Source organism: Oryzias latipes, chromosome 5 (genome assembly GCF_002234675.1).
Source record: "Oryzias latipes chromosome 5, ASM223467v1".
Classification (NCBI taxonomy): domain Eukaryota; kingdom Metazoa; phylum Chordata; class Actinopteri; order Beloniformes; family Adrianichthyidae; genus Oryzias; species Oryzias latipes.
Genome location: NC_019863.2, coordinates 6,509,779 through 6,536,844, shown reverse-complemented (window position 1 = coordinate 6,536,844; position 27,066 = coordinate 6,509,779). Strand labels below are relative to the sequence as shown.

At 42.0% G+C, this 27,066-nt stretch overlaps 1 protein-coding gene across 13 annotated transcripts in view; it reads right to left on the bottom strand.

The window, feature by feature from the left end:
- Positions 1-27,066, bottom strand: part of LOC101173216 (forkhead box protein P1-B) — a 206,458-nt gene that overhangs the window by 3,811 nt on the left and 175,581 nt on the right. For 9 of the 13 annotated variants that reach the window (XM_023954813.1, XM_023954807.1, XM_023954811.1 and 6 more), the window contains 10 exons: positions 23,442-23,631; positions 17,268-17,375; positions 13,275-13,362; positions 12,301-12,384; positions 6,163-6,367; positions 4,809-4,885; positions 4,172-4,273; positions 2,876-3,045; positions 2,475-2,544; positions 2,120-2,286 (listed from right to left, as the gene is read on the bottom strand). In XM_023954813.1, the coding sequence (XP_023810581.1) occupies positions 2,120-2,286; positions 2,475-2,544; positions 2,876-3,045; positions 4,172-4,273; positions 4,809-4,885; positions 6,163-6,367; positions 12,301-12,384; positions 13,275-13,362; positions 17,268-17,375; positions 23,442-23,631 (1,261 nt within the window). Of the gene's footprint in view, positions 1-2,119; positions 2,287-2,474; positions 2,545-2,875; positions 3,046-3,338; positions 3,461-4,171; positions 4,274-4,808; positions 4,886-6,162; positions 6,368-12,300; positions 12,385-13,274; positions 13,363-17,267; positions 17,376-23,441; positions 23,632-27,066 lie in introns of all 13 variants that reach the window. The other 4 variants (XM_023954815.1, XM_023954819.1, XM_023954814.1 and 1 more) reach the window with 2 other exon arrangements.

Below are 27,066 nucleotides of genomic sequence, written 5' to 3'. Positions count from 1 at the left end.
GCTTTTTTGTGGCGACCAACATCAGGGCATTCAGCTGGAATTGATAAATGAGGAAGATTAACAACACAAGACAAGGAGAAGTGTGAAAGGACTGTGTGGAGCGAGTGTGGCGCTGTCGTCAGCCTCCTGGTGGTGGAGGATCAGCGGCGCACTGTGTGTTCCTCTTCCTGCTTGTTAACATGCACAACCTGCAAAGCGGGTCCCCAGAGGACGACCTTAAACTGGCTTCTATCATTAATCAACTTCAAGCAAACACAGCGACCAGACACCAGCTCAACGCTTCGAACTCCTGAATGAATGCATATTTTCAACCGCGTGTCAATAAAGGAAGAAAAGCTGGCAGAAGAGGCGTGCACGGAGAGGCGCAGCAGTGTGCTACCACAACACCCTGATAAGAAACAGAGCCCTTATGAGAATAATAACGCTGTCACTTGTAAACAAGGCAGAACATGAGCCTCCCTCCCCCCAGCTCAGCGCCTGGGCAAAAGAGCCACTAAAGAGATGAGATCTGCCAAATTTCTCATTACAGAAACCGAGCAGGAAGAAAAAACAGGAGAAAGAGAAGGTCTGGCTGAGGGGGAAAAACATCATGAGCAGCTGCAGGGGACTCGAACCTGTGGCGGCAGGCAGAGCAGTGTCACCACGAGGCATGGTGCTCATTTACTGCGAGGGACAAACCGAGTGTTCCTCATCACAAAGCCTGGGTTTAGACTTTGTCCTCATGTCCTGTTCGATCTGCTGCCAGTCGCGTTTCACGAACGCACAGGGTTCAGCTTAAGTAATGAAGCAAAAAGGAATTTCACTTCAAAGGAACTCCACAAGTGCTCAGCCCCAGGTCTGACTGTGGCTGCAGGGTAGACATGAGGCTGCTATTGTTCTGCTCCTGAACTGCATGCTGATTTCACTCCGATGATAATTAGTCTTTTCTGGAGAGCCGGGTTCTGTCTGCGGCTTAAGAGGAGCGCTTTGGTTTGTTTGCAGAGTGAGGAGAACACGGCAGGAACCAGAGGAGCTGAACTCGTCCTGGAATCAGACGAATCCCAGAAAACCCGTGAAAGGTTAGCGCATGAGACCGCAGCTCATTTCCTGAGGACCTGCTGCCCCCTCCCTCTGCTGAAATGCGAGACATTTAGTGTTAGATTAGTTTAGTCAACTTCAGAACACAAAATAGACTGAGCTCTTTATATTCCGACACCACGCGTGTGTGTGTGTGTGTCTGTGTGTGAAGCAGCAGTTGTGATTTTTTTAGGCCTGAAGACAGAAGCAGAGGGCCACAGGGAGACTCAGGCTGCCTCCAGGCCAGCACACCCATCCTGTCTCTGCCTTTCCTGCTTCACAGCCACGCTCACAGCCATATTCACAGTGATCGGGGAGGGCGGTCCTCTCCGTTTGGCCAAAGGCTCATTACTGCACCTCATTCCAACAGATTTTCTCTGCAGGTCTGGCATTTTGGGAGGCCATCCCTGAGTCTACCTGCTCCGAGCATCAGCAGTCTGCCTCCACATCTGGAAGCGATGCTGATTGTGTTGAATTATTTTAAGCTTCTATCATCATAGCAGATGCTCGTACGAGTGAAAGGGAGCTGCGGCTTTTAGGCAGACCACAACTTTTCTTGCAGAGCATTTTAGATGATGTCCTCCAGACTAATTATGCCCGCGTGCTGTTTTCTTTGTGGGCGCTGAGAGGCGTTTCCTAATGTGTCAGAGCCAGAGGCTCTGTCACTGTGCATCTTAGTGTTTAGTCAATATTCTAACAAACTGGAATTCTGATGATGGCTGTGCTCAGACAGCAGAACCTATAAACTAGTGCTAGAATAACACGGGAGCTGCTGTCCTCTCTTCCTGGCTGCTCCAGCTAGGAAGGCTTTGAAAAGGTGGAGTTTCCTTTTCTGCGGGGAGGCCTGGCCATGACCCGACGCACAGTTCCAACATCATGCTTTCCCAATTTATTTATTGCCCCTCTGACATGGTTTCTGTCTGATTCAGAGCCATGCATTAGGTCATTACAGAGCATTCTGGGTGGCCAGTGGGGCTGTTTTTTTTTGCAGCCAGGCTTCTCCTTTTTCAGTTCTTATCCCACACAAACTGTCGGTGCGACAGAAAGTGTGTGTGTCACTCACATAGCTGGCAGGGGCGACCGTCCCGGGCTGCTGTCACTCCCGTTGCTGTTTCCATGGTCCATTGCTCCATTCATCTCCTCGTGGATGGCATTGGCCAGACAGTTGAGGGTAGGACTTCCAATGGAAGCAGTAGTGTATAGAGGTATGTTGTTTTCTGCCACTGAAGCCTGAAAGCAAGCCCCCAGCATTAAAAGTGAGAAGGAAGAGAGTTGTCAGCACTTTCTGAGCAGCACATCACTCTGCCCCTGGCATAACATTACTCTGAAAGCAGCAGCTAGGCAACTGAGACTGAAGCCGACTTCACACTGTCCCTTCAGACGAGGTGGCTGTGGAGGAAGGCAGGTTCGTTTTTTACCTGGAAGGCAGCAGAGAGGTTGGGGCCAAAGCCCAGGCTGCTCTGAATGTTCTTCACAAGGGCGGGACTTCTGCAAAGAGAACAATCAAGTTACGCCACAGACTCATGTCTCACTCAGATCCAGGATCTGATTTCATAAAAAGAAATCGATGCACTTTGAACTAAACACATTTGGTGGTGTAGTAATGTGGAGATTAAGGCTACAGTTCTGAGATGTTCAATCACTTCATAATAGCACACAACTATTTTCAATGCTCTGCAGTTCATGAGAGAGAAGAACAAGTGGATGGAGGCATGATGGATGATATGCTTAACACAAAAAGCATGATAGCAACACTGAGGGGTGGGGTGGGGGGGGCATGCAGGTGGGGCCGGGGGCCAGGGCAGGCGGAGGTGCTTACTGTACGAGTAGCTTGTCAAAGTTCTCATCAGCGATGTGTTTCCGAGGACGGCCTCGCTGTATGTGTCGGCCACGCTTAAACTCCTCATCATCAACGGTCCAAAAGGACCCACACTCATCCTCTAACCTCACAAAGCACGTGTGCAGAGAAAGATTGGTGCGAACGGCACCCTGGGAAAGCGAAGGGGGGGGCAGCCAGATGCAGATGCAGTGATGGACAGCACAGAAGTGCGCACAGAGACACACACACACACACACACACACAAAGGGGGGGTGAGGAACACAATGCAAGTAAGCTGTTGTGGGTTATGAGGCATCACCAAGGGCTTCTGAAAGCATGGGAGGGGGGCACGCCAGAGCAAGCAGGAACGCCGTGGCAGAAGAGAATGAAATGGAGCTGCAGTGGCGGGAGCTTCTTCCCATCAGTCAACGGTGAGACAGACGCTCAAACAGGCCACACGTACCCACTGATCTTTTGAGGCCGTCTCTTTTGGAACTCTATTTCGTCGACTGTCCACACTGCCCCTTTTACGTTTTCTACCCGCACAAAACACTTGTGAAGACTAAGATTATGCCGGACTGCATTCTGAAGTTAGTGTGGAAAAACAAAGAGAGTTTTCTATCAGAAAGGTGACATTTGTCATCAGAAAGAATTTCATTTAAAAAAAAGGAAACATTCTGGCATGAAACCTAAAAGAAAACAGTAAAACAGATCAAAGTCACAAACAGGAACTTTTCACACAGCAAACCTCCATCTAAAGAGATATTTTGTTGCACACAGTTGCTTCTGTGACCACTACAAAAATCAGACATGTTACCCTATTCATTTGATTGTCATCAAAAAAAGAGGCCAGGCTACATTAACATATAAATATCTAACACATTTATGATAGAAATAAAATGACATTTGACATGTTCAATCCTTAAGGTGAGAGAAAAAGGAAGGCGGTATGGAGGTGCTGTCGGCACATGTGGGAGAGGATGAGGACACGGGTGGAGCAGACTCAGAACACTGTCACGGATCAGCTCCCCTTACTACTGTTGTGCTCTCTCTTTAAGCGGCTATCAAATATAAAGCCTGAGGATCCCGAGCTAACAGATCCTCTTCACCACAAGCCCATCGTGTGGTGAACACAGAGTTAAACTCCTATGTGTTGCTATAAAAGGAGGATGTTCTGTTGGATGGAGGAAGCTGTGAGTTAAAGCTTGAGAACTATCAAACTTGACTTTTCTAATTCATCCAAAGTTTTTCACAGCGTCCACTGGAGGCGGTTTAAAGAAAAAGAAGCAGAATTACCTTCCATGTCGCTGCATTGCGCCTAAAATACGCAAACATTCGTGTGAACCAGTTGTAGATTTCGTTTAGTGTTAGCTGCTTTTCAGGAGATTCGAGGATTGCCTGGATGGGGAACAGGAGAAAACAAACACTGACACTTTCTGCTGGCTTCACAAAACAATTATTCACTCACAAGAGGGACATGGGGTCTGTGTGAGCTCCCATGAGGCAAAGAAAGACAAGAAGGCAAAAAGCCTTCTCCTAGGACTATGAATCCCTGTTAATTCAGAGGAGATTTGAATACATTTCCCTCTGTCTGTGTAAATGAAGGGCAAGCAAAAACAGATTACAGAGCAGCAATTATGGACGGTTTAGATTAGTTCCCGAGATCCCAGACTACTGTGGCTGAGCAGTAATTGACCAGCCATATTAGACAGGTTCATCCCTACTGTTGTGTGAAATGAATCTGGTAGCAGCTGCAGCACCAAAAGGCTAAACCAAACCAGGAGTTTTGACTGTGGCTTTAGCCAAACCTAATGGATTATCAGGCCTCGTGCAGCAGGTTTTTAACAGATAAGCATACGGCTGTTCGTCATGTAAGACAGATGCTAACTTTTCCATCAAAGACTAAATCAGAAGATGACAGAGGCATCCTTACCTGTCTAATTAAAGAGGCATATGTGAACGGTGGTCTCACATCTGCATTCATGTAGAATTCTTTGTTCTGACTAAGATCTGTTCACAGAAAAACAGAAATGAACAGCTGTCAGTGTGAAGAAGTGCAATGATATCACATTAGTGGCTGACAAACATAAACCAGCTGTGGATTTCCATAGATAATAGTTTTATCTGCACAGAAGAAAGGCTCCTCAGCACTCCATCCCTTTATTCACTCTGAAGAAGCTACATGGACAAATGGTCCTCCAGGCCATTGTCGAGGCCTTTCCATTGTTTTTCTAACCTATTTTTTTGGGTGTTTGCTTGTTCTTTAATTAAACACTGATTTATGAATCACTGACATAAAACAACCGAGAAGAAAACACCTTTAAACACATTTAAGCCATAAATGTATTCTGTGTTTACTTACATTACATTTAGATCTTTTTAAGCAGTAGTCTCCCTATCATTTGAATGTTAGACAATATATTCACAAACTCGCGTGTACGACACTGAAGATGGTGTTCCTTTCTTCCTTTCTTTTTTAGCATTGGGTTTCTGGTCTTATTTTCAAAATCACAAGGATTCCATCTGAACTTGAACCTGAAGGGAAAGTTTGAAAATTTCCAGATGACGATTTAGTAAAATAAAGCTGTTGATAGTTAAAAGTTGTTTCTGATTTTTGAAAATTCCTTAAAGGTAAAAAATGACATGTTTTTGGAGACATTGTAGTGAAAAAACTTCAACACCGAGACAACTCACTACAGGATCAGATTATCATACAGAGCAGAGTTTCAACAGTGTTTTCTGTGCTAAAGGTGCTTAACAAAGTCCCGTCTAATCTGGCTTTGTTGTTGGAAAATGTTAAAACGTTTTTACCAGTCAGTGAAGAACTTCCACAAACCAGATACTAGTGTGATGGAATCTTTATTTTGATGTCAAATATCTGTAGCGTGTTTAAACTGTAAAACTCTTTTTAAAAAAAACAGATTAAATCTGGAATAATGATAAGGAATAACATCACTAAAATTATTAAACTATAATTATTATATTGTTTACATGCTGAAAGCGTATCAATAGATTTTAAAAGGTCAGGCTTTTGCCGGCTCCCTTCCTAACATTATTATTGTTTTTATCGACTCTATTGTGCCAAATTGACTGACCTTTATTATAAACATGTTTGAAACACATTTTAACTAACAAGTTAAAACTGTAATTCAAAAAGATTACAGAACTACTGCCCCACAGTGTTTCTAAAGCGACTACAAAATGAGCCATCAATGCTTTTTGGGTGTAATGTCTTAATGATTTTCATTGAGGACCTTCTGCTGCAGTGAGTGAGTGATCTGCAGTACCAGGAGAGATGGGCATGTTGTATTTTTCGGAGTAGCGCCGTCGAATGGACCCCACATTGTGAAGGCTGTTGGGTGTGATGACCGAGTGCGTCTGGGACAGGGGAGTAAGGGGAGCCGTGGGTGTGGTGGGGGTTTGGGGAAGGCTCAGGGGAGGGGAGGCCTCTGGGGCTGACTTGGACAATGTGACGCTGGACACAAGGTTGAGCTGAAACAGAAAAAAAAAGGACAGAAGAGGAATTAGGCTTTAATGAATAGCAAGTTTCCACATGTGTGGGTAATGGCACGCAGTTGGAGCTGCCACATCCTTTAAGCTAGATTCTCCGTCATGTGTTTCAGCAGCTTTGTTTAGTGGTTTGTTCCAGTAGAATGCCCTGAACCTCCTCCACATCAACCGTGTGTTAAACCATAGCCACAGACTGAACCATGAGCAGGAGATGGCGGCTGGCGCAGCACTAAAAACTGACACTGTGCGTCTCATTTTCCGCTAAACGGTCCCGATAATAAGGCAGCCAGAGGAAGGAGCTAATCTAGGCTAATTACAAGCTGAAAACGTCCTGTGAAGATTCTAATTATAGAGGTGAACTACTGATTAACCGCTGTGCTTGACTGACCTCCATCCTGAGGCCTGTGCTGGACGGAGCAACGATGAACCGGTTTGTTTAGTTGTTAGAAAAATGAGACATTTAGGAAGACATTTTCACAAAGTAAACCAAGTACCCAGAGAGAATGTGAAGAGAAGAACAGTGTAGCTCTTTTTTCCCATTTCTGTGCCAAGCGTTCATATTAGAGCAGCAGTCAAGTGGAAAGCTCTTGCCTGAACCCCTGCTACAGCTATTAACCGGCAGGGTAACTAATGACACATACATATTCCTACAAAATTAGTCTAATTGCTAATTTGCCAAAAAGGGTCAGTTTCTAAATTAATGACAGCTTCAAACGGAGTTAAGAGGAAAAGTCTTGAGAACTGCAGCAAAAAAGCGCACAATAAGCCATGGAGAAACAACTTTTGTGTGTTTTGTTGTATGGCATCGTAAAATAAGTGTGATTTTTTTTTTTTTTTACAGAAAAGAGAAGTAATCTACTGAGCCCGTGTCCTGACATTAAGATATAAAAATATATCTTGTTCCCACAGATTAATATCTTGTTCCCACAGATTAATATCTTGTTCCCACAGGTTATTATGTCGTTCGCACGAAATACTATTCCGTTCCCACGAGATACTATTCCGTTCCCTCAAAATACTATTCCGTTCCCTCGAAATGATTAACTCGTGCGAACGCAATAATTATGTCGTTCGAACGCAATAATTATTCACGTCATAAGTCATACACGCGGATATGCTCTTTGTACGCCGGCAAAAGCCGCTTTCAGCGGTAACTTCCGTGTCTCTGTGACCCATATTCGTTCAAAAAAGGAACATGAAAAACAAAAATGATCACTTTATTACCGTCTCAATGAATATAAGAAAAATATCAATAGATTTATGATAACTAGGCTGCTTTGTCATAAGATAGCTCCTGCTAGGCTACTACTAGCGCCGCCGCAGAGCTCTTTGATGTATGCCGGCATTTGGGCAACTGGCTGGTCTATTGTCAGACAGCTGATATTGTAGTTTAGGGTCGAACAGGAATAATAATATTCAGGACTTGTCTTTTATTAACTTTAGCAGTCAGTCGCTTTACATTCGAAGGCTATAAGGATACATGCTAACTGACTAGCCGATCATTGATCCTGTTATTAATTTACGTCATAGATTTACAGCAGATACCTTCACATTTCTGTCTGTGTGTGTCTCATTACATTGCATTGAAGACACGGAGGATGTTTAGAGAACAGATTTATTTATTTCAAAAAGCACAAAGCATTCATCGTATTCACGTTCATTCACATGATGATGATCTCTGGTACGCCCTCAGTCATCTTGCTGCAAAAGCCGCTTCCTGCCGCTACTTCCGTGTCTCTGTGAGCATTTAATAGGGGTAAAAATAAAAGCAAGAATGGTCGATCTGTTATTGTCTCGATGACAATCTGAAAAATATCATATTAAGCTGGCTTCTTCGCCGAAAGCACTTACCTTTAGCTTGTAGCATAACAACAATGGCAGTACGTCACGTTTCCCAGAATGCTTTGCGGCCAACCATTGGTCTTGTTGTTAGACCTTGGTCACAGGGACACGGTGATTGGCCAATGATTGGCAGGAAAGCATTCTGGGAAACGTGACGTACTGCCATTGTTGTTATGCTACAAGCTAAAGGTAAGTGCTTTCGGCGAAGCAGCCAGCTTAATATGATATTTTTCAGATTGTCATGGAGAAAATAACAGATCGACCATTCTTGCTTTTATTTTTACCCCTATTGAATGCTCACAGAGACCGGAAGTAGCGGCAGGAAGCGGCTTTTGCAGCAAGATGACTGAGGGCGTACCATGATGTGAACGTGAATACGATGGATGCTTCTGTGCTTTTTAAAATAAATAAATCTGTTCTCTAAACATCCTCCGTGTCTTCAATGCAATGTAATGAGACACACACAGACAGAAATGTGAAGGTATCTGGTGTAAATCTATGACGTAAATTAATAACAGGAAATGATCGGCTAGTCAGTTAGCATGTAGCCTAATAGCCTTCGAATGTAAAGATACTGACTGCTAAAGTTAATAAAAGACAAGTCCTGAATATTATTATTCCTATTCGACCCTAAACTACAATATCAGCTGTCTGACAACAGACCAGCCAGTTGCCCAAATGCCGGCATACATGATCAGAGAGCTCTGCGGCGGAGCTAGCCTAGCAGGAGCTATCGTATGACAAAGCAGCCTAGTTATCATAAATCTTTTGATATTTTTCTTATATTCATTGAGACGGTAATAAAGTGATCAATTTTGTTTTTCATGTTCCTTTTTTGAACGAATATGGGTCACAGAGACACGGAAGTTACAGCTGAAAGCGGCTTTTGCCGGCGTACAAAGAGCATATCCGCGTGAATGACTTATGACGTGAATAATTATTGCGTTCGAACGGATTAATTATTGCGTTCGAACGACATAATTATTGCGTTCGCACGAGTTAATCATTTCGAGGGAACGGAATAGTATTTTGAGGGAACGGAATAGTATCTTGTGGGAACGGAATAGTATCTTGTGGGAACGGAATAGTATTTCGTGCGAACGACATAATAACCTGTGGGAACAAGATATTAATCTGTGGGAACAAGATATATTTTTATATCTTAATGTCAGGACACGGGCTCCGTAGTAATCCCCTTTAACGCCTGGTACTAGTCAAAAAACCCGGCTCTTGTTCAAGTCACCAAAATGATCCATCGATATTTTGACACATTAGACTAAAACACAGATTTCAGAAATATGGTTTAAATCTTTCCACAATTTAAAGATTTTTAATAATGCAACACATTTTAGATTTTGTTTACACAAACACAGACAAATACTACAGATATTAAGCAAATAAATTCTTTTGCAAAAAATAAAAAAAAGACCGGTTTAGCAGATTGTAGTCTCCTTCTTCACGCTTCTTCTTTCTGATAGTTTTGATGCAGAGATGTAGAGAGCATTGTCAGCACCAGAGCAGGTGGTATTCTGAAGAATGCACTAAATGCATTTGGATTGGGTGTTTCTGATGCAATCCTATCAATAGACTGAGGCTGCAGTCCTGACTCCTCTGGCTTTGTTTCAGGTTTCATCCGTATTCTCTGGCCATAAACACACACAGGCTGCAACAATAGGCCAGACAGGCTGGTAATAGCCTCGCCTTTGTTTGCTTCAGCGTTTGGGCTCACTCCAGTTTGTGGACAAAATGAGACTTCAGACTGAAATTAATTAAATGGTAATTGGTGATCTAATTATACTGGCTTTGACTCTGCAAACTGCAAAAAAAACCAAAAAAAACAATAAGACCCCCTTAATTATGTATAACGTAAAAGGTCAGATTTCTGACAAGAATGCTTAGTGACACCGAGTGCAGACAGCCACCCACTCACCCCTCGACAAATACAAACACACACATTCAGTGACATATGCACACAAACACGCATTGCTAATGCGGAACATTTCGCTTTCATCGCCCATCCCCCATCCAAGACACAAAAAAGGAAAACTGGAAGTCATTTGACACTGAATGCAGAGCATCACTTCAATTACAACTGAACAGGGATGAAAATGTTCGCTGGGGTTAAATAAATTCAAACAGAAGCAGAAATGACTGGAAAAGGCAGTCTCTCTGTTTTTACCCTGTTTCTAGTTTGCTGAAGCTCCATTTTGCTTCGTGTTTGTGTCTTCATTCGGTCCAGTCCCACAAAACCCTAACGGGATCCAGGCCCCCGAGCAGCTCTGTAGTCAGACGTAGTGTTCCTCCTTCAGTGAGCCAACGCTGAGGTGTGACACAGCCTGTTCTCACAGTTCCAGGGGGGCAAACCCAAGGCACTATCTGCCACCCTAGCACTTTTCACACACAAGTGCCCTGTTTTCATCTACACAAAGTGTGATGCCGACACGGCTGCACCAGGGAGTTTATTGTCATTTGACATGGCAGAGCCCTGCTGTGCCGGGAGCACACGGCCTGTGGATGACGACAGCCTCCTCATCCACGTGGCACATCTACATGTGTGATAGCTTCCATTAATGCTCAGAAGTTTGAAAAAAATGATCTCTATTATTTTTTATTCTCATAGTGAACCACCTGAAACACAATGATGAGGCCGTGTGTTAACATGACAAAATGCATCACACACCAAGAACAGGGCTGAACTCCGTACGGCACAGGCTGTAGAGAAACTCAGAGAAAAGCTCTATTGCGGGTTTCTGACTGCTGTGTTTGTTGATCTGAGATTACTGTCCCTGAGTCAGAGTCACTCAGAGCGTGCAGTGAATTTTATACAAGGCTAAAGTGGCCTTTTGTTGGAGACGCGTTTTCCTGGTTAATCTCTACAGTAGTCAGATGACACTTTAGTTACACTAAGAGTCAATTTGTAAAAATATTTTAGTAACATGAGTTTTTATGCTCCTAAACTTTTTAAAACCCACTACAAGTTAAATTATGCCTTTGGTGTTTTTAATGTGCTATTGATGGATTTTTCACACAGAGGAGGACATATATTAAGAATTTAAGATTAAACCCTGTTTGTGAGGATTTCTTAATTTAAATAATTGAATCAGAAGCAGATGACAAAGATGCAGTTGGAAGAACCACTCAGTTATGACAGAAACTGTGATGGGCAGGACAAAGTCCTACTGCTCTGCGTCATTCTGATGCATCCACTTGCATTCAAACAGATCCATGTTCGTCTATGTTTTCCTCGTCTGAGCTGGAATCTGGATCTAAACCGTATGGCTGGATGGCTACGATATTCCTCACTCTTCTTTTTTCTTTTGCTACTCTAATGTTAGCTTGGGGTGGTGAGGGGCTGTAAGCCAATGGGAGAGTCGCGTAAACAGAGGGATGATGAGAAATGAGCACTGGCTTTACTCTGTGTCAACAATTCAGCCCACAACTCAGAGGTGAATTTCTAATGAACTCTTGCTGCTCTGCAGAAACTATGTCCAAACGACAAAGTTTTAGATTTTGCCTAAAAATAGCATCATCATAAAATCGAAAAACACTGCGAAGACTTTGAAAATAGATCAGAAGATGATCGGAGAGGGACTTTAAAGCTGGTATTTATATTTTCACATGCTATTTTACACTTCTAAAAATAAAAGTACATAGTTACATGTACACAGAGAAGTGTTATAATTAAGGTGGAAAATTTGTTTTTTTTCCTTTTTAAAATAAAACTATTTTTCCTTAGTCCTAATTTTTCCCATTTGTAATAATTTAAATTCTTTTTTTTTTGCAGTTACTAATATTTTGCTCTCGTTCAGTCAGGCATCGGCACTCAGATGCAGAGATGGGGGCCGTTACAGTCTGCATCCAGTTCATCACAGGCAGCAAATTGAATCACGGATGTCAGCAGATGTGTTTCCAAACTATATTTACTGTCTCCCTCAAAGGAACAGCTGTTTGTGTTTAGCAAATAAATAAGAAGATGGAAGAAGGGATTAATGAATACATGTGTGCAAATGGGGACAAACAAAAGAACAAGGGGGGGAACAGATGCAGAAAAGCATGATGGAACTGCCGCTCACCGGCTGTGGGGGGGCTTTGGGCTCCGTGGACTTGACGTGAAGATGTGTCATCATAGCCTGCAGACGCTCTTTATCTTTTGCAAGCTGACAAAGAAAAAGAAAAACATGAATTGAGGATTACAATCAAATATGATGTATAGATTTTCATAGACTGACTGATAACAGAATAAATATTTTGTACTGAATTTACAAAATCAACTTGTTTTTGTTTTATAAGCAAATTGTTGATCGTAAATATGGATTAATAAACCGAGGAGTATTTTCAACAAGCAAAATGTGTCCTAACAGCAGTTAAACGGGAGGCGAACACGGACGGCCATCTTTTAATAAACAAGAGCAGTTTATTATTGGAGTATGAATCCCAGTCTGTAAACTCCAACTCTGAACCAGACCACAAGCCGAAGGGCAATAAACCACAAACCAACATTATGTGTGTTTGCAGAAATTATAATAAAAGATATTTTTAAGGGATCATAAATGTATTCGTAACAAAAAACAATGAATTTCTTCAATCCTGAATTAGAATTAATTGTGAACCTCTTGTGTTTGCAGTTTTTAAATGCACAGTCACATATTTCAATGCAGGAATCTCTCTGCCTTCTCTCGTTGGACTAAAACAACGTTTTTTGTTTTTTTCTGTCTTACAAACAGCGTCTGATCACACTGTGCTGTCCAGTCATCTCACCAAGTGTTTTATTGTTGGCGCCAAACAATTAAAAGCCATAAATAACTTTAAAAGCCAGTAAAATTCAAAATGTAATTATCTCTTTCCACTAAGCCCCAGGCTCTGCATATATCTTCCGCTTGCTGTCGTGCATATATAACACTTCTTTAATGACAAATGCAGAAAATTCTTTCTCTCCGCCGACCCCCCCCCCCCCCCCCCCCCCCCCGACCCTGATGGGGAGGGCCTCAGAGAAAACTTAGGAAGCATTCAATAAATATTTAGATCAAAACAACTGCATGGACAATACCTGCAACTCCAGCTGCTGTACGACCTGCATCTGCACTCGACACTGCGCCGTGCTTCTGTCGTCCAGGGCGTGCTCGTTGTTGAGATGCCTGAAAAGGCCACACAAAAAGTCACTTAGGGGGCCCAACCTGACCTGAGAGATCTGTGAGTAGAGGGGGACAAATCACTCTGGTAACAGGCAGGACGTCCTTCTTTAATGAGCTAACGCTCCGTAAAAGAAGGGAAGAGAAAATGGGAATATGAATGTTTTCTTTTTCAACCTCCCTGTTGGTTTTGCTCCTTTTCTTAAAACACTTAATAGAATTTAACCACAACAGTCCAAAAACAGAGGACAAGCAGACAAGGAGAAGTGATCTGTCACCAACTTGAATTATTGCTATAATTATGTGCATTTTTTTATTCAAAGAAGATGTTCCATTCCATAACTAATCTAAATAAGTAGCTCACTAAAGAGAAGACAGTTTCTTTTCTATGATTTATATAAAATAATGGAGATAAGGTTCATGAGTGAAGGAAATATGATTGGAGGAATTTTATCAGCTGCTGCATGAATTACTGTTTGAAAATGCTTATGCAGGGGCATTTCATTAATCATTTAATCATAATCTGAGCAAGACGCTTGAACTGATTTCACAAATACCCTTCCATTTCAGTACTTCATTATGCTCGCTAATGGATCCAATATATTAAATATATCATAAATTATATCACATCTGTGGTGACCATGTAGGTCACTGTCACCAGACGTGTCTGTGTGCAGGTTGTGCGTCTGCCTTCTCACACTCTTTTTCCTACACAACAGGCCAACAGTCAGAAACCAAAAAGTCCTTTATGTTCACACAACAGCGTTATGCATTAAGCAGCACATGTATACCAAAATGGACAGGTCTTCACTTAAAAACTGAAGTTTTTTATTCTTCAGCCTGAAGGTGAACCACTTATGTCTTTAAAAGAAATGTAGTCTTCTGTTTACAGGTCTCCCTACTGGGGATGGATAACTCATTTTCTAAAATGAGGATTTTCCACATTTGAAGCTTTTGCTTGAATCAAATGAAAGCTCAGTTAATTTTGTGGGTGGAAGATGAAACCAGTAAACATCTCAAATCACCTCACTAGATTCCAAATGAAAACAGAACAGGTTGAGATGCTTCAACTCCAATCTAACTAGTACCGACTGCATTTTCACTGAAGGGTCTACGTGAGCAGCTTGGCAATGTCACTGTTTGTAGAAGACAAATGCCCTGCTCCTTTTTCATCCTTTGTTACATTTCACTTTCTTCCTTATAATGACACGGAGAGTCACAGCGCATAATTAATAGGAAATGAAATATTCAAATAGCTCTAATGCAGCGCTGAGAGGAGTGTGTGGACACGGGAGCAGAGGATGCCGGAGCTGCCATTAAGAGCGACAGTAAGGCGCCGGCATGTGTCACTCTCTGGACTTCAGATGAAGCCCCTTTTAGAAGCTCAGTGGCAGGATGACAGACTCTGATGTAAATAAACAGATATTCTCAAAGCCTGCTTTTTGCTCATCCGGGATTGTCTTCCTTTACATTCCAATTATTTGAAGCCAAAGGAACAGGAACATTTTATAGTACATTTGAAATGCAGACATTTTCAGCCCAGATTTGATTTTTCTGAGTATTTGAAATATAATTGCATAACTTGTGTTTGGCCTAGTGCTATGATGTTACGTGGCTGCACAGATGAATGCTGTGACAGGCCGTCGTGCTTGACAGTGCAGCACTAGAGGGCACTGCTGTGTTTCCCTGGACCTGACCCCTGACTGGACACAGAAGAGCAAGCTGCTGACCCTCACAACAAGCCCTGTATGACCCAACCCCTCCCTGCTGTGCGCTGAACCTGAAAACAGGAACAGGGATTTGGTGTCTTGTATTTGTTGAGAAAAGTGCGTGTAGGTGTGTCGTGTTTTCTTTGAAAGATAAAATAAATACACCGGGTTTAAAATAACATTTCAGTTCAGTTGGAGTTGTTGCTGTTGGCATGGGAAGCAGAAATCTGTTTGACATTACAGCCCTCCTCACCTCACTGTCTTTCCTGCACACAGAACACTGTGTTCTGCGGACACACACCTCTGTTGATTTACACTTTCATCCTCAGAAGACTTACCACGGGGCGGTACGGTGTGGGGTGTATGCCTGCTTTTACTTGTGATTGTTTTTGGAGGCTCAGGGTTTCATGTGGAAGCTCTTAAGCATTTGAGAGTTAACACCTCGGTGAGCTGCTCTCTCTCCCGCCTGCTGTTAAAGACACCATTGTGAGGGCTCTCCCCAATTGTTTTCTTAACATGTTCCAAGCAGTTGGAAGAGACAACTAAGGTAAACAAGATGTTGCCACGATAAAAACACTTGTAAAAACACAGCTAAGAGCACTTAGAGGGTTGTAAGGCAGAGCTGCACTCGGTACACTCTCTAGAATTCTCCTCGGTTCCATAAACAAAGGCTGAGGCAGCATCAGAGCAGAATACACAGTGACAGATTGAAAAGGCCACACCTTTTTCTGAATTAGCTTTTCTATTAGCGGAAAGACGTTGTCCTTTATTAATGTTTCCTAATAACTATAGTAAAATTAGCTTTTCTTAAAACAGAAAAACAGAAGTTTCATTTAAAAAAAAATCCTGCTGGCAAACATGTGACCAGGAAAAATATCTGAGTGAGAAGTTTTCTCTGCTCGTGAGGTGGAACCCTCTTCCAGCCTGTCTTATTAAAACCTGGACTTCACACGGGTTTTAGGATAATGGAATCGTGTCATATCTTGTTTAGAAGGCAACTAATCTGGCTTGACAGTGAGCCATTGATCTACTGCCACAACAAAGATCTCTTCATCCTATCTGTAACCATGGCACTTTTATGTGATGGATTACCCACAGTGCACTGCACACACAGTTGATTAGTAAACCTGGGCTTTGACTATAGTGGGCAAACAGAGTAAAAAACAATGGTCATGTCCAAGCAGTCTGTACATTACACAGAGATGCTCATCGAAGACGCTTTTAGTCCCGTATCCTGGCAGCTTGGCTGATTGATGTGGCAGAATACGGAGTAAACAAACATCAAAACAGGACAGGTCTATTTTGTGAGCAAAACACAAAAGCTCTGCCAAAAAAAATCTGTCAACAAGAAAAACTGGAGACAAAAGAGGCAGGAACATGCCCTGTCCGGCCACAACAGCACACATATTTGGGTGAGTGAAGATGAACAAAAAATGACCTCTATTACCACGAGAACTATAACCATCTCAGGACTAGGGATAGGTACCGAGCCCCGGTATTGAACGAGCCCTGGGGCAACATTCTTCAGAATCGGTGAGATCTGACCTCAACGGTTCTGCTATCGGTACTAGAGAAGTCGCATTTTTTTTGTGGCCCACAACATATAAACTAGAGCTGTGACGGTGTGGGATTTTTGATCACCGCGCTGATGAAGCAGCAGGAGTCGTGGCGTCGCAGTTAACCCCCCCCCCCCCCCCCAACACAAAATCCCCTGGCGGCCGTGTCACAAATAAAATGTATACAATTCATAATTACAACGCAGTATTCTTTATTAAAAAATAACAGTTGCAACTAACTGCTAACTAACTGAACTAACTATATAGGTGTTGTAGAATGAGTGTGTGTATGTGTGTCAGCGGGCTACGCGAGTAAAAGGAAGGAGCGCGTGCCGCGTGAGACCGCGCACAAGTGTGTTGGGGGTGCGCGTTCATGTTCCCAGAGGCGCTTGAAGTTTGAACACAGGACTCCCAGAAAAAGTAAATTATTAGCAAAGATGATTGTGTTTATTATAGTTCAAATCACGCACCATCCCTACTCAGGAGGTAAAAACCTGAGCAGTTTCCAGAGGGAGACCCCCACAGCAGAGAGAGAGTTGGCCCGACTCAGGAATAATAACCAGCAGTGTTTCTTTGTTGCAGGGTGTAACTGACCCAAAAGAGGACCAACAACCAGCACAGAAATGTGGCTCTATTTAGGACTTACTTGATGAATGACTGGAAATCGTCAAACACCTCCTCACATCCAGGCCATTTGCAGACCCCATGGCCATAGAGGGGGTGGCTGCTGGGAGAACACTCTTCCTGCGCTGATCTGAAAAGTTTGTTGAGAGAAAAAAACGAGTGAACAACTGAAAGCCTTTCCCTTTCACAAAAGCCGTACCACAAGACATTGACTCTTATAGATGGGAATGTTTGGTGTACGGCTGAAGCCTCTCTGTGCTTCCTGTCTTGTTTTCTCATGCAAGAATATTGACTTCCAACAGATTTGGGAACCTTGGTCTTCAACAACATTTGTGTACTTCAGTGATCTTTGCTTTCCCAGTTTCTTAGGGTTGCGGTAGAGGAACTATCAAATCAATATGTAATTATTTTGTATCACTGAGCCATGCAGCAATTTACTTTGATCATGAAGGCTTGGGGGCTCACAGAGTTACTGCTTTGCTTGTGTTCCTGCTGTGTCATGTCCCACAGCATACCTGGAGAAATCTCAAACCCAGCATGGACCCCCTATATTCCCACTGTGCATTAACTATAAACAACCCCACTTCATTTCAGTTTGTCGCCTGACCACTTTGTGTCACTAGGGACCGACTGGAAGGCATCCAATGGGAGTGTGTGCTTCGGCAAAATCCAGAGAGCCAGAACATTCCTGAAAAAACAAACTTAACAGCAGCTCTGTTTGGGAAGAGCATTAGGGCCACAGCGAAACCAAAGCTGTGTTTGGAGGGAATGTCTGCGAAAAAGCGAGAAAGGAAGCCATATGGACACGAGCACTATAGAGGACACACAACTTTCTGATACAGGAGCCTGGGGGACTGGCCTATATTGCCAGCACCTGTGCATCTGGTGTCTTGTACATACAATGCTGTACGATCTCCTGTCGTCTGAGCTTGCTCTTGAGGAACAGATTCACTGCACCACAAACTGCCATGTTTGCCACAAGAGGACAAACACAACTCCTCAAATCCCATCAGTGTGTATACGTTCAGTGGAGCTTATGCATCAGCAGGCCCGGCTACTTGAGGAGCTCACTTTAAAAAAAACTTCAGTGATTAGTAAAAAGAGCAGCTTCTATTTTCTAGTCAATTATGCAATGAAAATTGAGAAGAAAACATTAAAAATCAGATGAAATAAAAAGAAACATATGGAGAAATATGCAGCTTGTGTTGAGATTCCATCTCATCATAATGTTAGAACGGCTGTCGTTGGCCTTCCCAGCTTTCTCTGTTATCATTGCTTTCTTAAGAGTTTACATGGTTCATAATGTGATTATTGCATAGCAATTGGGAGGCAGTCAAGCATTCATAAATGTGCTAAGCAGCCTCTTTTCCCTACCTTTTTCCTAGAACAGACCTTTGAAATTCAATGATGAATTATGCATTCATATTAAGACCTCTGTTTTGATAAAGCTAACAAATAGAAGGCTGCTTACTAATTCTATTGAGTTTGAACAAAGAAATCTATGGATTGGCAAAGGTAAAGCTGGTCTTCCATATAAAGTAATTGTATTTTGTTCCTGTTTAGGGCAGCATGCTCATTAATTCTGTATTCATAAGATTTTAAATGCATAGTGTGCTGGAAACCAATGAGCACTATGAAAGGTTGCTAAAGGGAAGAGTCCTTCTTTCATGGTAAGTGACAGAATGTTCTAAATGTGGTGCTCAATAAGGGTTTTTTCCAGCCACATAAACAAACAAACAAACAAACAAACAAACAAACAAACAAACAAACAAACAAACAAACAAACAAACAAACAAACAAGTCAGGATGGTTTAAGTGTCAAGATGCCCAGAGGAAGAATGGTAAGGATAAAGTAGCATACATGAAAACACATTAAAAGCTTCCTCACTTTGAGATGCATTCACACCTAGACAGAGTGGGTTTGAACCCTGCAGATTTTGCACTGCGTTCAACACAAAACAGACTTGAAGCTGGCAGACGGCTGATTTCTTGCTGATTTACATTGAGGTGTTATAGAGAGGCTCGACGGAGGAAATTCATGCATTCCTCAAAATTAATGAATAAACTGGATGCTCTTGTGAAAACATGTGGAGATACATCATAAAATACCCAAGTCCATGGTGATGATTTGCTCTGCTTTGCTAAACTGAAGGAGTTTTGAACAGGGAGTTTGCCTGGAATCTAGATCAGGTACATCCAATTGTTTTTTAAGCTATTTTAAAAGCGTTCCTAGTGGGCTTTTAATGATAATAATCCAGTTTTTAGCCAAAATCAAAAACCTGTGTCGTTTTCCTGGACATAGTTTCTGCAGAGTGGCACAAGTTCATTAGAAATTCCCCTCTGAGTTGTGGGCGGGACTATTGACATAAAGTAAGCCAGTGCTCGTTTTCCATCTTTCCTCTGTTTATACGCTATCCTGCTAGCTTACAGCCCCTTTATAACCCCAAGCTAACATTAGCGCCGCAACAAACAGGGAGAGCAATATCAGCACTATCCAGCCGTACAGTTTAGATTCCAGCTTCCAGATTCCAGCTCAGACGAGGAAAACATAGACATTCATAGATCTATTTGTCTCAAGGTGAATGCATCAGAATGGGTCAGAGCAGGCAGACTTCAGCCCGGCATCTGTTGTGGGATTCCCCACAATTTGAATAAAGAAATCCTCAGAAATGTATTTTAATCTTAGTTATAATCTTTAGTCCTCCATTTTCTGAAAAATGCCACAAGAACATGTTAGAAACACCAAAAACACCATTTGCATTGGAGTGGGTCTTAACCTAACATTGACTCTAATCTTACATTTTTGTGTGTTGTGCTAATCTCACTAATTACTGTTTTCTTCATTACAGCACCGTTATTGTTACTGAATGCTAAACTGTGTGCATTTCTATGAATTATTTTAAGAAACTGTGCAGACCACTTTCTGTCAGAACGGCAAACAAGGCATGGTGACAACAAGGTAAGCCGTCATGATTGGCTTGGACAGTGTCATGTCTCATGGTAGCCACACCATTACCCCCCCACACACACACACAAACACACACCAAGCAGATGGAAGAATGGAAGAAGCTGGAGAGATAGGGAGTCTGGATTGTGCATTTTGCAAGTGATGATGTAAGCTCTACTTCCAGACTGTTATCTTAAGATCTGAGTTTAATGTGTTAAATTATCTACAGTTACTGCAAACACAGTTCAGTTTAACTGTTTACCTTTGAAGTACGTTAGTGATGATATAAACCAGTTCTCTGAGATTGCAAATTTAAATGATTGAATTTGGATTAAAGAGTTAAATGCTCTATGTGGTATTACATGTTCACTTTGTTACTAATAAAATTAAAACCACTTTATAATCTATAACTGATTACTTTTGTGAAAAAGAAAATACTTGAAATGCAGGTTCAACCTTTTGCTGTATGCTGAAATGTAAAGAGTATTGAAGGTTAAATACAAGTGCATGTTTATTTTAATCATTTCAACTGATTAGAAACACGCTACAATTTCTAGTGACAAATAGAAGCTTTTTTTAGTAACTGGTTACTTTTATTTAAGAGTAATTTAGCTACTACTGAAGTACTTAAGTAGTGAGTAACTATAAATAATTACTTCTTTAAAGTAAAGTTTCCAACACTGGATTACTGCATTATAAACAGCCAAATCTCTGTCAAACGATGACCTGAATAATGTCTCCAGCTTTGAATCACTTTGTTATCAGTGAAGAAACGACCTCGTCTGACAGATTGACTGACTCGTAAGTGGTCAGATTAGGAATGTTATACTGACAAACAGAAATCCCAGTCTGCCGTGCCGAGTGTTTTTTAAGCAAACTAAAAGCAAGAACACGGCCTCATCTTTGATGTGTCAAGTGCAGTGATTAAATTTCTTCTCCTTCCTTAAGACGGAAGTGCAAAGCCGAAGAGTGATTCCTGTGGATGCACTTAAGGTTTTAGTTGCAGGCGTCGTTGTGCCTGGGCAGATTTTATATGACACATGAAACTAACTACACGCTACTTAGGGCCTGGTGTAAACCAATCTGAAGCTGGTCGGGAAAACAGGCCGATCAGCACAAGCTTGTTTCTGTTGCATGACAAAAGGACTTGCAAGACTGCATCAATTAAAAGTTCATTAAGGGGGGATGTGGTGGTGGTGAGAGAAAGAGGGGGGGGGTCTTTATTTACACACAGGCTAGGTCCAGCCTATTATCTTTAACCTGATTATTCAAATCCCTGGATTATAACACAGACTTTTTCTCTGAGTCTTACTTAGATTTCACATACTTCATAATTATTTTTGTCCAACAGTGGTGTCTGATTAGCATTGAGTCTACATCATGAAAAGACATGGCTCACGCTCTTGATGTTGGTGCAATTTAGGAACTCCAAAATGAACACGAGACAGGATTACTGGACAGTGTAAATTATCATCATTCAGCTTTAAATGCAGAATGTTTTGTCCTTATTTTTGCTCAGTTTTAAGTCTTAAAAGTAGAGCTGTGACGATTGATCAATGAATCAATTTTTATTCCTACGATTCAACCAGATCAATCTGTCTGAGGCAAATTGTTATTTAAATTGAATCGACCTAAACCATTTAAAAACATTTCCAAATTAGATAAATCAATAATCAATATTGGAAGATACCATTTTGATTGAGGTACAGTAGGTTTATTTGACAATAATGTAAAAACGACCAAGTACATCACAGCTTAAAATATACATGTAATGCAGCTGTCAGTCCATCATCAGTCCGTCATTCCAGTCCAATGTGTGGAAACACTTTGAATTGAATCAATGACATGTGACCATAAAGTGTGCTAGAATGTTCTAATAATGTTCCCTTTGGATTCTTTGGATGTGGAAGAACAACAGTGGACTGAACTTTAGGAAACTAAAATGTGATTAGTTTTGACATTCATTCTTGTTTACAAAGATCTGATCCTGATCAAAGACTTGTCTCAAAGTAGCAAACTCTTCTGTACAGGAGACATGGCACAAAGGAGATTGATTGACAACGTCAACAGCCAATGACGACTCAGAACGCAAAGCGCTGTGTAAAAACAAAAAAAAGCATGCGAAATTCCACCGCAAAAATCGACCCCATAAAAGGTGAACTGACTATAGCGAGGGAGCACTGTTCCTAATGGTTTGGATTACCTTTATAAAAGCATGTACAAATTTTTTGAAAAATAAGCCATTCATCTATATTAGACTCAAAAAATCAGAGGAAATCTTTGCACTACACTTGCGTGGTCCCTCCCCTCCACCAGCCTCTCTGTCCTCAGAGGACACAGATTGCCATGATAAACATATTTTTGTCACTGTGACTTTCAGTGCCATTCAATTGAGTAAATTTATGCTTTCACGCCAACACATGGGTTTTAATGACCTAATCACAAGTCAGATGTTATGCAGTAACCTTATGCCGCCTGCAGGTTTCATCCACCAAGCTGTGCAAGAAAACAAGCACGTGTGTAAGATGCAATCTTTCTATCTTCCTTACAGACAAGCTAAACACTACAAATTATTTGCCCTTTTCCATTACTCTGTGTTAAACTTTCAAATGCGTGGTTACATAAGAAAATAAAGTGAACCAATGTTCTATATTGATCAGGTTTTTTTCCCTTCCTAAACCAAATAACCATGTCACAATGGGAAGAAATTTGTGGTATTTAAGCAGTTTTCTGGGCTACACAGTGGTGTAGTGGTTAGCACTCTCCCCTCCCAACCCCCTAACCCTAACCCAGCAAGAAGGCTCTGGTGCAAATCCTAGCAGCGTCCTTTTTTTCCTGTGTGCATGCTCTCCTTGTGCATGTCTGGGTTTTCTCTTAGCACTTTGGTCCAAAAATGGGATTCTTCATTGCCCCTTAGGTATGAGTGTGTTTTAGGTTGGATTTGTAATCTGTCCCGGGGGACACCACGTTTACCCAAAAGTAGCAGCAATGGGCTACAGAAACCCCTTGAACCTGACTGAAGGATAGATGGAAAGACGAGTTTACTTTATTTGTGAAAGCACTGCTAAACTCACTCCTGTGGAAATATCTAGTGACATTTTGAGAAATCTTGCATCAATGCCTTTTGAGGAATGTGCTAATTCCTTCAAGTCCCTGTGGTGTTTTTATAAAAACAAATGAGTTAAATGGAAAAACGTCAAATATGTGCAGACGTTTATTAACAGATACTAACAAAATGGGACAACTCACCCTTCTCTCTTGTGACTCGCATACTGCCCATTGGTGGAGACGTGCTGGTTGAGGAGTGGGTTTTTTGGTGGCACTGGGGAGGACAGGTCAAGACCCCGGTGGCCGTTGGTGCTGTTATTGTTGTGCTCCTCCTTCACGTGAGCACTTGTCACCTCCTTCCACAGCTGCTGCAGCTCTGCTGGAAACACGCCTGAGACAAACAAATCAGATAATTACATCAATTAACAGCTAATGCAACTCTCTCTTTTGTTGCCTAATTAAATCAAAGCATCTCTAAACAAAGTCAAGTATTAATGAGCACATTTTCAACTACAGGCTAATGCACAGAGCTCTCAACAGCAGTTCCCCTATCGCCCTTGACCACCGCTCGCCATTTTTCTGCTGTGAACCAAAGCCTTTTTGTAAATACAAACACTTGGCATTCATGGAAATGTTACGCTCAGGGTAAATAATGAACATATGAAGAAGGCATGAAATTGGAAAAAATCAATGCAGTTCTTTTTACACAGCATAGATGTGAAGAACAAAAATAAATAAAAGTTTGAAATAGCAGCATTAGAAGGCATCCCGCCTCCCTCCATGAGAATCCGACCCCCGGGGGATTATTCTTGAAAGCACATTAATGTGCAAAAGCCTTAAAGCTTTGCACCGCCTTCAACTGACGTAGACGACTTAAACCTCATTTAACGAGTCAAGCCCACCGCACATCTCACAGCGCTTTGAAAATACAAAAATCCCGGAGGCCTCAGGTTACAGAGATCATGCTAAAGGCACCCTTAACACACAACTTTGTTCAATTCCTGCTTTTTTTTAGCAGTATATCTCTCAGTCAGAATTTTCCACCAGAAAAGCATAGTAATAATTGGAGCCGAACAGACCTTCAGATTTGGAGGGCACTGTTTTGTCATGATAAATGAAGACCCCGATGATGCAAGTGGCTGTCTGACAGAGATAAACTAAAATTCACTAATCAAACCACAAGAAGACGCAAGCCCCAATCACATGCTCCTCGACCACGCCCATATTTCTTGCCAAATTATGCACCTTTTCCTGGAAGGCGCTGGAAGTGAACAATATTCATGCAGCTCTGAACTTGTAAATATGTGCAGACAGCCAGATTGGTCTGAACTTCATCTGGTAGGAAAAGGCTTTGTTTTTTACTCATTTCAGAATCCTGAGTCACTGGCCCCACATGGAAAGGCCCCACAGTTCCATAAAGACAGAAGGTTTTTCCTGAATGAAGGACAGCAGTTCTGACTGTAAAGTGTTGCCTCAGGATAAAAACTACACAGCTCTTGCAGAATTGCAGATCTATTGTGTCCTGTAATGTGACATAAATGAGAACAAGTATATATTATGTGGATCCATGCCTGGTTCCTCATCTTCAGCTTCACTAACACTAGAAGTGCTCATTTCAAGCACAAAATTGTAATATATTGTCTGCAAAATGCTTCATCTTAATTTATTCCTGTTGTGAAAAATAAGTGGAAGGGGGAAGATCACAATTTGATCAGCAAATATTTTTTATATGATAAGCTACTAAGGGTTTTAATTATGCTGATAATGGAGAACATTGGCCTAATGAGGCAGAGGACTCCAGAGAGACGCTGAGGCTGAGGACTGTGAAATGAGTCTGATAGGATTGCTATAATTTCACAGTAGATCGTTTGCATATCAAAGAGCAGGAAATGATTGCAGGACAAATCAATAACCTTTTCACGTTCCAAGGAGCGTCTTTCCTCATTCCAATATTTCATCACAGAAGCTCTACTGCACGAGATCCATGCCTGTTCTCCTGATGAGCCCTAATTGAATTAAACATTTATTACAAGCTAAACATTCCTAATCCGTAGGTCTGTGCTTCTGCATGTTCTGAATAAAGGACTCTGTCTTGTTTTGATGGCAGACAGGCAGACAGACAGACACTGCACCCAAAGCTGGTAAAAGTTTAAAAAAGTGGCTTTAGGAGGTTTAGAAAAGAAGGTCATTGCAGATGTGAGTCCTGAGCTCTGACAGTGGGAACTACCCCCCCCCCCCCCCCCCACCCTCACCTTGTGCCAAGTGACAGTGGGAGATATTTTTTGTCAGTGCTATTTTTAGCTTGTATGCTTGACAGGACAGCCTGCATGGCTCAATTACCCAGCAGTCCTGGTGACCCCAACCCTACTGTTTGCCGAGATGAAACAATGGTGCACATTCTCTGGTTTGATGAGAGGGCTAACGGAGTGAGACCAACCAAGTGTCCCTCTCTGGATGTTCCCTGAGAGTTTATGGCTCTTTGTTCTCACACCTTTCCTCGCTGTGCTCTCTCGTAACCCCAACCTGTGTAAACCCCACTGCATCCATGCCTCATGATTCCTCATAAATGACAATAAAATGTGATTACACAAATGTCTAGCTGGCTTTTTATTTTGTCTTTCAGCAAAATCCATTGAGATTCTCTCCATCTAATTACTCTGGGGCATGATGACACTGATCCTTTTTCTTGGGCACTCTGTTTGGAATTTCTTTACATGCCAGATTGGTTTATCCTTCCTCTTCCCATTTTTCAAGACAACTATTCAACTCATTACAACTGGGAAATACAGACAAGCACTTTAAAAAATGTATGTTGTTGGGACACTTGATTGATCACCAGCCTCCCAACTCAATTTTACCTCTGCAGGTAGCTCTGGCACACAGACAGGCCGAACTCTTCAACCTTTTTCCGTCCTTGTCCCCAGGTTCCCAGGTGACCATGTTCAAGTAAGCAGAGAGTTGATTTAAGGTTCATAATGACATCAGTTGCAGGCCATCATCTTTCAAGTAAAAAATGGCCCTCAGAGCTCCAAGATTTTTAAACCACGCTGTTACTTTTCACACACAGTGCCGGTGCCATGGGAGGACAGTGACATTGCTATTAGTTTATTGTTCCACCAGACCAGGACCTCTACTGCACCCCTGTTTATGTTTCCGTAATCACCGACTCGCTCACGTGCGCCCCTTAGGCCTGAAATATGTCCTGTCCGAAAGCTCCAGGAACTATTACCAGCGGCCCACTGCTGAGTGTATCAATCACTGACAGGCCACCCCTCTCCCAGATGCACCGCTGTTCTGGTAGCGCTTCCTGCCTACACACATTCTTTTGCTTTCACATAACACACAAATTTGTCTTGTCTCTGTCCCACTGGCCCGTTTCAGACAGCTTAACTGATGTTGTACAGTGAAAGTGTGAGGAACCATTTTAGACGTACACTAACACTGGGAAATTGGAAAGGAGAACGCAGACCTGAGCAGGGCATACTCACTAATCAGGTCAAAGAGACAGACTTTGGGTCAGGCAGGTGAAGGGTGGGTGCAATCAAATTAAAATCAAATCTAAATTCATGAGAATCATAACCCCCCCCCCCCCCCCCCCCCCCAAAAAAAAAAATAAAGATCATAACAGGTCCTTGTCTGTCCACTTCTACGACCATGAAGTGGTCTTTTCCAGCACATTGTCAACAACAAAACTATATATTATATTATAAGAGTTTACCACCAGACACACAAGTCCTGTGTCAGTAAATGACAACAAATATTTCTGACATGTTTCATTGACTTTTAAAAGCTTTTTTAAATGTTTTTCTCATGCTCATCATTTTGG